Below are 12,342 nucleotides of genomic sequence, written 5' to 3'. Positions count from 1 at the left end.
ATTATATTCATAGTTATGAATTGTGTTGCCTCTACATTAAACAGTTGAGTTTTATAATGGCAGAAGGGCACAATGGGAAGGGAGGAGGAAGAGATGGGTGAAGGGAGAGAAAGAATGTGAAAGTGAAGGTAGTGAGTTTGCAGAAGCTCAGACATCGTAGTAAAACACCTGTCAGGATCGTCTGCTGAGAGCCAGGGGCCAGAAGCTGCAGGAAGTGTGTCAGGGAGTCATATCCAAAGCGGAACAGTGGCCAAGCAGTGATGAGTTCTGCACTTTCAGGATGATATCTAAATACTTAAACCTTTAGCCATAAGAGGGCAGTTTTAGTTTTAGGCATCCTACACCTGGGGAAACAAAGCTGAAAACGCTCATTTTTTAAAAATCCTTGTTTCGGAGATAAGGACAAGGTCAACTAATTTGATAGCACAGAGGGGCCCTAACTTTATTTCTACAGCTATTGTATTCCTGGATGACTCAGCTTTACAATAGTTTCCCTTTGACTTTAAAAAATGACTCACATACTTTTACTATGGAAGTGAGAGGGGCTGCTAGGTCCCTAACCGCCCACCTGTCAGCGAGCCATGTTGTTAGCCTAACTATATTTTTCTCTTAGGCTAAACTTAGTGGGAAAGATATTCAAGTACCTCTTTAACGTCCCCTGCATACTCATGTTGGCCAGTACTGCGTGCCTTCATTCCAAATGATTCAAACTTCCTTCTTATCCACCTGACATTTTGTGGCACACCCACAGATGCCAGGCCCATGCCTGGCATGGAACATACAGAGATGACTCAGACTCTCCATCCACAAGGAACACCAAGTCTTGGGTCCCTGTATTTTAGCCTATTTAGTCATGCTAGTGTCATTTGGGGAAGTGGCTGTTGAAATAGTAGCTTTCAGGCAGCCTTTGCCTTGTCTTTCTTTAGGTGTAGGGACTTGAGAAAAAAGGTAAGGGGTCTTTCCTGTTCCCAGCAGGTTGCCTTTCCAAAATGGCCCTGTAACACTCATCTGTCTAAGACCCAGCTAGTGTTTCAGATTTCATCTTGTCTTTAAAAAGGTGCAAGATTATATAGTTACCTAGTGCTAATCCCATACGAATTAAATGCATAGAACCTCATTTTAAAACAGATTAATGTAGCTGTTAGTAATAACAGGCCAGGGAGAGGCTCCCAGGCACTAAAGGTGTTTGATAAGTGACATCAGGGGAGATCCCAGGACCTTCCAGAAGGCTGATCCTGGAGCTGGGCACCGTGTCTTTGCCCTTCCCTTGCATGGGAGAGGTGGCATCTCTTCACAGAACATCCAACAGTGTGTCTGATATCAGGCAGGGCTGGCCCTTTATCCAGATCAGATGTGTTTGGATTTAATTAAATTGAGGCTCCCAAAGAGCCTACATAATTAGCTGTAATTGCTCCTCAGTAGTATAGCAAATCTGAGTTTTGTAACTGTCCCAATGACATCTGAACATCTGCTCTAGGTCTCAAATAATTAGTCTCAAACCTGAGTAATGATAGATGGGTCTACAAGGAATCAAAGCTGGATGCAGTGGCTCACACCTGTAATTCCAGCACTCTGGGAAAGGAAGCCAAGGAGGGCAGTTCACTTGAGCTCAGAAGTTCGAGACCAGCGTAGGCAACATAGTGGAACTTCCCAGGCAAGTTCCCCCATCTCTACAAAAAATCAGAAATTAGCTGGGTTTTGTGGCATGTGCCTGTAGTGCCAGCTACTCAAGAGGCTGAGGTGGGAGGACACCTTGAGCTTGGGGAGGTCAAGGCTGCAGTGAGCCATAATCATGCCACTATACTCCAGCCTAGGGAGACAGAGTGATACCCTGTCTCAAAAAAATAAAAATAAAAATAATAAAAGGAATCAAATGGTGGGGTGGAAGTAAGATGTTTAATAATTGAAGCATAAATCTCTGCAGTACTATTACCTAAGTAGATTTGTGATATAAGGCAAGGGGCTTGGGCTTTGGGGTTGACATGGTCCAAAGTCCAGTATTGGACTTAGAGTAGACACAGTCATGAGTAGACATGGTCCTACTCATTATGTGAGGGTGGACAAGGCATTTCATGTCTTTAAATCTGCTTCCTTGTCTGTGTTTAAGTTCCTAGCAGAGAGGCTGAACATTGTACATCTGTTCTTTCATCCATTCATTTAGGTAACACTGATTAAGTGCCCACCAAGTATCTGACCTCACAGATACAGTGGTGAACAAGAGCAAGAGTATCTTTGCTTCATGGAGCTTATAATCTAATAGAGGCTCATTCAATGTTAGAACAAAACATAAAGATATAATTAGCCAAGAGATGAAAAAATTAGGCAGAAAACTTAGGAAGTGGTGGAGAAGTAAATACTTAGTAACAATTTAAAATATGTTTCTCAGTACTATTTCTTATGCAGGCAAATAATGTCCCCAGCACAAACCATTGCTCCAGCATGAGTGATATGTTGGGTGTCTTTAGCGTAGTTGAAACTGGCCTAAGGAAATTTAAACATCTTTTTTTCTCCTTATTTTTTGCTAGATTTTAAAACTGGCTAGATTCATATTTTAAAAGAAATTAATACACATGAGAAAAACAGTTAAACTGTGCCAAAGGCTACATACAATGAGTGAAACTAGATCTCTTTCCTACCCTAAACCCCCAGTTTTCCTTCCCAGGAAATCAATGTCTGCTACAATTTTCCAGTGAATATTCAATCAGATATGTGTGTATGTAATCCCTTAAAGCCCAAGCAAACACAGGAGAGGGTGCCAGCCCCACTGTTTTGCCCCTTGTTTTTGTCCCTTAAGATGGCTCAGAGCCATTCCATGTCAGATCAGATTCATTCTTTTTTTTTTGGAGACGGGTTCTCACTCTGTCACCCAGACTGGAGTGCAGTGGCGTGATCTTGGCTCACTGCAACCTCCGCTTCCCAGGCTCAAGTGATTCTCCCGCCCCAGCCTCCCAAGTAGCTGGGACTACAGGCGCATGTCACCACTGCCTGGATAATTTTTGTATTTTTAGTAGAGAGGTTTTCACCATGTTAGCCAGGCTGGTCCTGAACTCCTGACCTCAAATGATCCACCCGCCTCAGCCTTCCAAAATGCTGGGATTACAAGCATGAGCCACCGTGCCTGGCCAGATTCATCCTTTTTCACAGCAGTGTAGTGCTTCATTTAACCACTCCTCTACTAATGGAAATTTAGGTTGTTTCCAAACCTTTGCTGCTACAAACAGCAAAATGCTGCAGTGAACATTCTTGCATGTACTTGTTTACATACATATGCAGTATAAAGTCCCCACAGGCAGAATTACTAGACCAAAGGTTTGTGCTTTAGAAAACATTAACAGATGTTACCACATTGCCTTCCAAGGCCTATAGCAATGTGTACTCCCTCATCAGTGGATGGACCAGAGGTCCTGCTACCCATACTCCTTCCAGTCCTGGGTATTGGCAGACTTCATCTTTTCTGATGTGGGCAGTGGAAAATGATTTCTAAGTGTCATTTTAACTTGCATTTATTTAACAATGAGTGACATGAAGCATCTTTTCGAGCTGCACTTTTAAAAGACAAAAGAGGCTGGGTGCGGTGGCTCTCGCCTGTAATCCCAGCACTTTGGGAGGCCGAGGTGGGTGGATCATGAGGTCAGGAGTTTTAGACCAGCCTGGCCAACCTGGTGAAACTCCGTCTCTACTAAGAATACAAAAGCCCAGCATGGTGGTGCGCGCCTGTAATTCCAGCTCCTCGGGAGACTGAGGCAGGAGAATCGCTTGAACCCAGGAGGCAGAGGTTGCAGTGAGCTGAGATTGCGCCATTGCACTCCAGCCTGGGCAACAAGAGCAAAACTTCGTCTCCAAAAGAAAAAAAAAGGCAGAAAATTAAAGATTTCATCCAGCTTTTCTGTCGACTAGGACAATGATTCTCAAAGTACGGTCTCTGGACCAACGTCAGCATCACCTGAGAACTTGTTAGAAATGCATATTGTCAGCCCCACCCAGACCAGTGGAATCAGAATCTCTGGAGGTGAGGTCCTGCAAGCTCATTTTAGCAAGCCCTCTGTTTAGGCAGCACCCGCTTGAGTTTTTGATTCAGTGGGCTTGGAATGTGCATTTGAACCGGTTCCCAGGCAATGCTGATGCTACTTGCTCGGGGCCACACTTTGAGAACCACTGAGCTAGAACGTCATTCTTGCAGTAATATATAACCTCCGTGCAGCTTTTCCAATTCACTCTTTACAAGAAAGATTACCAGAAAGCAATTATATATATTTAAAGGGATTTAAATTTTTCGTTAGGTATTAGTGGATCTACAGGAAGCGCCTGATTGTGTTGAACAGGGATGTGCTACCTGTGGAAACCTTGCTTTGAGGAAATGTTTGGAAAACTGCTACCAGGCTAAGCTTCCGAAAAGCTAAGCAGCGCCCCTATCTGTGAAGGTTGTTTACTGCAAGTAGAAAGGAAAGGGAGTCTGAAAAGGGGTGGCCCAGAAACAGATGAGAGAGTGCTTCAAAAAAATGCTTTCTCATATTGGTCTGAGATGGAGACAGCCTTGTTCCTTAGAGCAGTGCTCCACAGCCACAGAGATTGCACCTGAGGATCTTGTAGAAGAACACCCATGGCCAGATCCCACCCCCAGACATTCTGATTTAATTAAGCTGGGGAAGACCCAGGCATTAGTATGGTTGTTTTAGAAGCTCCCCAGGTGTTTGGCTTTGAGGCTGTTTCTTTAACCCTCTCGATTCAGTATGCCGTTTAATACCCTATAATAAATATTTTTCCTGCTTTAAAAAAATCCCCAGGTGATTCTAATGTACAATCAGGTTGAAGAACACTACTTTAGAGAAAACCCTAAATTTTAGATAAGCTACATTCTTGTTTAAATATTTTCAAAATTGTGATAAAACGTACATAATAATATTTCATCCTACATAATAACCATTTTTAAGTTTACAGTTCAGTAGTGTTAAGTATATTGTTTTGCAGCCAATTTCCAGAATTTTTTCATCTTGCAAAACTAAAACTATACCCATTAAACAATAACTCCCTATCCCCTCTCCCTAGCCTCTGGCAACCACCATTCTATTTTCCATCTGTAAATTTTACTAGTCCAGATATGTCACATAAGTAGGATCCTACAGTATTTGTCCTTTTGTGAGTGGTTTACTTCACTTAGCATAATGTCCTCAAGGTTCTTCCACGCTGTAGCATGTGACGGGATGTCCTTCCCTTTTAAAGCTGAATAATGTTGCATTGTACACATGTACCACATTGCGCTTATCCATTCATCCATCAAGGCACACTTGGGTTGGCCCCACTTTTTGGTTCTTGTGAATAATGCTGCTATAAACATGGGTACACTTACATTTTTTTAAAAGAAAAAATAATCAGAGTAAGTTATAGCCGTTAACATTGAATGCTTATTATGCTCTGGACCCTGATCTAAGCTGTTTATGTATATCACTTTATTCAGATCTCTAGACAACTCTGTGAGGCCTTTACAATTATTACCTCCATTTTACAGATGATGAAACAGACCTAGGAGAGTTTGGTAACTTACCCATGGTAACAATATTTTGCAGTTTCCTCCTTATAAAAATTGTCTGGGCTGTTTGTTGAAACTTCCCATTCCCAGGCCTCATCCTATTCCTGTGGGTTCTAAGCCTCCAGGAAGGTGCCTGGAAGCTGTAGATTTTCCCTGTATACAGGGGTTACTTGTCATCAAAGAGAAGTTGAGAACATTTGGGGCTACTCAGTGGTAGGCCCAAGCAGTCTGGCCACAGAGCCTTTTCACTTAGCCATGAGGCCAGGCTGTTCCTTTAAGGCTCAGTTTTCAGTGCCTGTTACAGCCCAAGGGAGGTGAACAATGTCTCCAGTGGGATTTCTGAATTTTTTGTTTGTTGCATGGTGTAGAAGCTGATATCAGCTAATTGCTCATTGTGATCTCAGCTGTTTGTTTGCACATCCCCTTTTTTACATCACAGCTTCATTTTGAAATCCAGCATTACCTGGAGGCATAATATTCCTTCCATTGCTACCTTCTTAAAAAGAGAAACTTGGCCTGACGCGGTGGCTCAAGCCTGTAATCCCAGCACTTTGGGAGACTAAGGCAGGCAGATCACCTGAGATCAGGAGTTCAAGACCAGCCTGGCCAACAAGACAAAACCCCGTCTCTACTAAAAATACAAAAATTAGCCAGACATGGTGGCACATGCCTGTAACCCCAGCTACTCGGGGGGCTAAGGCAGGTGGATCGCTTGAATCCCAGAGGCAGAGGTTGTAGTGAGCTGAGGTTGTGCCACTGCCTCCAGCCTGGGTGACAGAGTGAGACTTTGTCTCAAAAACAAACAGACAAACAAAAAGAAACTTGAATGAATCTGACTTCGGTGGGGACAACAGTCTGGCATTGCACATTCCAAAGTTAAGAGTTCAAAGTTCCCTCCAGACCACTTTTTGTTTCTTCCCTGTCCTCAGGGCCCATTCAGAGGCCTTGTCATCAGAATCCACTCAATTCAGCAACTCTTTATTGAAGGCCTGCGAACTGCCCCAGCCTTTGCTGAGTGTGAGAGGGAGAAAAATAGGCAACTTGATCCTCTGCTGTCTCACTGGAGAGGGAGATGGGCTGCCTTCTCGGAGGTGGTGCCTGGGTCCTGCTGTTTGGGAGGAAGTAGCTCTTGGCCCGGTTTTTCCCTTAGTTTTAAGCATTTTTTGCTTAAGCTCCTTCTAAGCCCCCAGCACTTCCAGATGATGCTTATTAGTCAAAAGTATAGGGGATATTGTCTGGGAGGAGGCATGAGGAGGCCTCCAGGGGTGTCAGAAATATTCTGCATCTTCATCTGGGCTATGCTTATGTGGGTGTAAATGTGTAAAATTTCATGGATTATGCATTTTCCTGTATGTATGTTATTCCCCATTAAAAATAAAAAAGAATAGGGCAGTTTCAAGTGTATTGATGCATAATATTGCAAGACATATTGTAAAGGGAAAAAATGAGGCACCAAACAATGTGTATGTTACCACTGGTATTTTTAAAAACAATATAGGAAACGTACCTTTCACTCCATCTTTTACAGCATTTGAATTTTCTACCATGGGCATGAATTACCTACTCAAAAACAAATTTGGTGTAGATTCCTGGGCTTGGCCCCCTTCTTACCGAATCAGCTTCTCTGGAGTTTAGGCCCAGGAATGCTCATTTCTAACACCCTCTCCAAGTGATTCTATGCATACTGCAGCTTAAGAACTGCATGGGGTTGTGCCGGCCTGGCTTAGGCTACATCCTACTACAAAAGGAAGACAGATAGAAGGGGAGTTTACCCCAGGCTCAAAAGATAGTTTCCCCCATGGCTTGATGACTAGGGAAGGAGCTCTGTTCAACTCTATTAAGAATGCCAAAACCTCTGAGCTGGTGCCAAAGTCAACAACTCCCGTTTCCATTGTAAATCCGTACTCTTCTCATGCCAGTGTATTTTGTATATGCTTTGTGTAGACATCCCTAACTTTCCCTGTTAGATTTTAAATTGGCTCCCTAAAGAGTTTGGGGTTGGGCCTTAGAAGGATGTGATGAATCCCTTCACTTGTAATATGGCCATTCACCTCCTCCTCTTAGCAAAGCTGCTGAGACATAACACGGCTTCAGTAACTTCCCAAGGGGACACCAGCTGAGATCATACCTCCTGGGCAAACAAGGCCCAAACACCCTCTCTGTTCAGAGGTCTCCTCTGTGTATTTTTGAATGAGCCTGCCTCCCTTGACACCCTGTCCCTATGTCACCAAGAACATTTTACCCTAATCCTACAGAGCATCCTGGCAGTCCCTCTGGACTGAAGTTTCTCTTTCCTCTCCTTTCCAAGTCTGTCAAGAAGATCCTGTAAATAACATCCACTTGCTACTTTTCTTAACACCATGAATCATCATCAAACACATGGGTATAGCATTCCAATTTGTAGCCTAGGAAGCTAATCGTAAAGGATTTTGCTCTTGCATTTATTTATTTATTTACCTTATTTTATTTTATTTTATTTTTTTGAAACAGGGTCTCACTCTGTCACCCAGGCTGGAATGCAGTGATGTGATCTTGGCTCACTGTAGCCTCTGCCTCCCCGACGGGATCCTCTTGCCTCAGCCTCCTAAGTAGCAGGGACTACAGGGACACACCTGTAGTGTGTAGAGATGGGGTCTCACCATTTTGCCCAGGCAGGCCTAGCTTTTATTTAGGTCTGTGTGTGAGCATATGTGCTCATGCACACCCTGAAATCTGCTTTGATATTCATGAGCATCTAGACAAGGTTCTTGTGACCTACTTTTTAAGAAGCATTGTACATTTGATACATGGTACCTCCACTCTTGGGCACTGCTGAGGCCCTGTTTCCTCTTATCCCAAGGGGCATCTGGGAACGTCTCTCTGGATAGCCAAAGAGCAGTGTCTGTCTGTCTCTCTCTCCACACACACACACACACACACACACACATATATATACATACTTCTCCCTCTTTTAGTGTACTGGCACCCATTTAGTAACGTTCCAGCTTGCATTTTCTCCATATACAATGCACCTGAAATGATTGAGCAACCTCACCCTTTTGCCCACAGGCTGCACGTGGGAATTTGGAGCCATGGTGAACTACATCAAGAAGACATATCCCCTGACCCAGCTGGTCGTCGTGGGTTTCAGCCTGGGTGGTAACATCGTGTGCAAATACTTGGGGGAGACTCAGGCAAACCAAGAGAAGGTCCTGTGCTGCGTCAGTGTGTGCCAGGGGTACAGTGCACTGAGGTGAGTCATCTCCGCCTTCCATCAGGACCTTCAGTTAGCCCTTATTTATGGAGATGCCCCAACGCACAACACACTGTTCTGTGAAGACCGGGGAACACTGTGGCCAACTGAGTAGAAGTTTCTGAGTCTTGGACTCACCTTGTTTTGTTTGCGTATCACACATTGGAGTTGTCCCATCAGACCCCTTAAGCCTGGGGTATGCAGCTGCATTTTGGGATCAGATCTGTAATTGGAGAAGTCAAAACACCCTTTGATAGTTGCTGTCTCCCTAGGGAATCTCTGTCAGGTGACTTAATTTGTTCAGGCTTCAGGAGTTTTTATAGAAACGTGGGTTAATGAAAGAGCACAGGAGACTGGCAAGCTGGGATCTGAAAGCTGGGCATTAGGATCCCAGATCCCTCCTTCCTGCAAGAGCTGAGTCTCAGATGGCATCTGGGAGGGATCTGTAGAAATCATTTAATCAGTGTCCTTACCTTTACCTATTCATCTCTCTTAGGCATCCTAGGCATCATCACAAAGGAGTTGATCTACTGGGTCAAGCTTTCTCCCAGCCCTTAGTCTCTTGCCAGTAGATACCCCACAGGATGAGTCCTAGGAGGGCGTGGTCATCTGCCCTGATTCCCCTCAAGATCACTGGTGTCCCAGGTCTCTCTCGAGTCACCACGCTCACATGTTCACACACACACACACACACACACACACTACACACACACATCCCTCTAGGCTCTTCAAATACATTCATATTTTTTTCTGTACTCTTCATGGTGTCTTTTGTATTACAAATGAGTATAACCAGTTATTAAAAATCTTCTGAAAAAATTTGAAACACACGGGAAAGTTTAAAAACACCTCCCTGTTGATCCAGTCTAATGCCAAACAGTCCTTATCGTTATTCAAAGAATCTTTTCTTTTTGCCTCACCTGTATATCTCATGCTGCAGTTTAAACATACCTTGCTACTTTCTGATGGATAGAGGCTATCTATATTATTTCTAAAAATACATATTACTGGAATTTAAAGCCAGCACACCCAAAAGGTACATATGGGCCCAGGATTCAGCCTCTCCCTATGAGGCTTAAAGCTGGCTGAAAAAGATGATCTAAATGTACCCACAATAGACATGAGAAACATCTCTGATGAAACCCTTCCTGAGTCCCAGGGCCCAGGTCTGGGTTCTGTTTTTCCTTGCCGGCAATATGGGGATGATGATAATAAGCAGTACCTACCTCATAGCACCACTGAAAGTTAGATGAGTTGATGCATATGGAGTGCTTAGAACAGTGCCCAGCCCACAGGACGTAAGCCACTGTTCATTTTCATTATTGTCATCATCGTCATTCACTATAAAATGAAGGAGGTGGGTTTGATCAGCAGATCACAAAGACTGGTCCAATGAACTAGTGACTGCCTCACTTCATAAGGAATCACTTGGAGGATCATGTTAAAAAGAAATTCTGTTTCTTGGGCCCCACCCTTGGAGATTTTGATTCATGAAGTTGGAGGCATGGGACCTCAGAAATCTGCATTTTGGATACATTTCATAGCTGACTTTTGATGTTTAGCCACGTTTAGCCGTCCCTGGGGTTAGTGATCTCAGTGGTCTCTCGAGCTGTCTCGTTCCAGGAACAGGCTAGTCCCCCATCCTCCTACCAGGAATCTTTTTCTTCACTCCTCTGGACACTGGGGAGTCAGCTGAGAGGACATGTGTCTTTATCTTGGTGTGACTAGAAATATCCAACTCCCAGCTCATAGCCACATGTAACCAGAATTAACCAAAATCCTATCGGGCCCAGTCACTGGGATAAGAAAGATATGAGCAAGGGGCCTACCCCAGGATCCAAGGGAGCAGAGCTAGGACATTTGTTTTGTTTTCTTTTTCTTCAATGCACAAAATCTTAAAATGACAATCGCTTCATCTCATTTTGCTGCAGTAGCGCCATCTGCTGTCAGCAAGAGCACATGATTGACACAGCAAACTAAGGTGTTTGAACTAAGGCAAAGAAGGCTCAAGAAACTAGGAAACTAAAATCTGTGAGGTGCTATAAATTTTGCAGACATAGCCTACACAGCCTCTTCCTTGAGACCTCAGAGGGCTTCATACACATAACTAACTATTGGCACACCAATCTCATGCAATAAGGAGCAAGTTGCAACTTTATTCTCTGGAGCATAGACAACTAACTTGTCCAGGCTAAGATCATGTGGTCCTGCATATGGGTACTGGCATCAGGTCAGAGAGACACCGTTGTCCTGTGTGTGCTGGTGTGAGGCTCAGGTGCCCTCAACATTTAAACCAGATCTGTGGAATAAATGGAGCACAGTTCCTTACTTTAAACCAGTATAACCTTTTTTTTCCTGCCAAGGCTTGAGGGCGATGCACCTTTCAGCACTGGGATGGTGGCAGCTGCATAAGTGCTTCCCGTCACACCAAGGTGGAGCCGGGGAGGCCCATCTGCCTCTGCAGGGGCCACACAAGAGTTCATGCATCTGGTAAATCTCTCCTAGCTGAGTCTGGAGACCCGCTTCCTCAGTGAACCCCTCCCTCTGGCTTCTCCTCCCATAGCTCACCTCCCATCTAGCCAGAGCCAGTTGAAGGCTTAGAGAGAAGCCAGCCAGCTGCTTGCTGTAGTTAGCAAAGTCTAGTTGCTGCTAAACTAGCTCACCTTTTACCATGTGCTGAACCACTGAAGGAGGGACACAAATGCCCTGAAATCACCTGGTATCCAGCAGACTTTAACATGTTCCCTCAGCATAAATAGCTGCCAACCCGCCTGGGAACTCTGTGTGGTGAGACATCCTCCTAGGTAATAGGGACACAGCCCTGAACAAGGCTGACTAATTCCCTGCCCTCGTGGAGCTTAAAGAAAATGGGGAGGGAAGCATTTTTGGTCTGATTTCAGGTAAAATAAATTCTTCTTTCCTAAGGAAGCCCTCAACAATCCTATGTTGCAGAATTTAACAATAATAATAAAACTAAAATAAAATTATTTTATTGCCATTTGGGTGTAAAAGATAGTCTGTATATGAGGACCTCACAGTACTTAAGACAACAGAGTGATATTTACAAAGCCACAAAGCAACAAATACGTGTTACTAACATATTACACATTAGACGTATGGGTGCTGAGGAGGTCCTCAGTCAAATGGGGGGTCCATGAGGAGGGATTTCTGAAGGAGGTGAGGGTGAGGAGGACAGTAGCACAGGGCCCAGGCCAGGGGCAGAAGCTCCTTACAGCAGGAATCCCAACTGCTATTAGGAGCCAGGCCACACGGCAGGAAGTGAGCGGTGGACGGGTCACGGTGGGCGAAGCAGTAGGGAAGTGGTGGGTGAACCTTCAACTGTATTTAGTTTCATCTGTATTTACTGTTGCTCCCCACTGATCACATTACTGCCTGAGCTCCGCCTCCTGTCAGATCAGCAGTGGCATTAGATTCTCATAGGAGGATGAACCTTATTGTGAACTGCGCATGTGAGGGATCTATGAGATCCTCCTTATGAGAATCTAATGTCTGATAATCTGTCACTGTCTCCCATCATCCCCAGATGGGACTGTCTAGTTGAAGGAAAATAAGCTCAGGGATC

At 44.3% G+C, this 12,342-nt stretch overlaps 1 protein-coding gene across 6 annotated transcripts in view; it reads left to right on the top strand.

Annotated features, from left to right (window-relative positions):
• The window catches only part of ABHD2 (abhydrolase domain containing 2), a 118,497-nt gene that overhangs the window by 82,004 nt on the left and 24,151 nt on the right, over nucleotides 1-12,342 (top strand). For all 6 annotated transcript variants that reach the window (XM_031668372.1, XM_003901360.5, XM_009210891.4 and 3 more), the window contains one exon: nucleotides 8,576-8,759. In XM_031668372.1, coding sequence (XP_031524232.1) covers nucleotides 8,576-8,759 — 184 coding nt within the window. The remainder of the gene's footprint in view (nucleotides 1-8,575; nucleotides 8,760-12,342) is intronic.

Source organism: Papio anubis, chromosome 7 (assembly GCF_008728515.1).
Source record: "Papio anubis isolate 15944 chromosome 7, Panubis1.0, whole genome shotgun sequence".
In the NCBI taxonomy this organism is placed as follows: Eukaryota; Metazoa; Chordata; class Mammalia; order Primates; family Cercopithecidae; genus Papio; species Papio anubis.
This window is presented reverse-complemented; position numbering and strand designations above follow the sequence as displayed.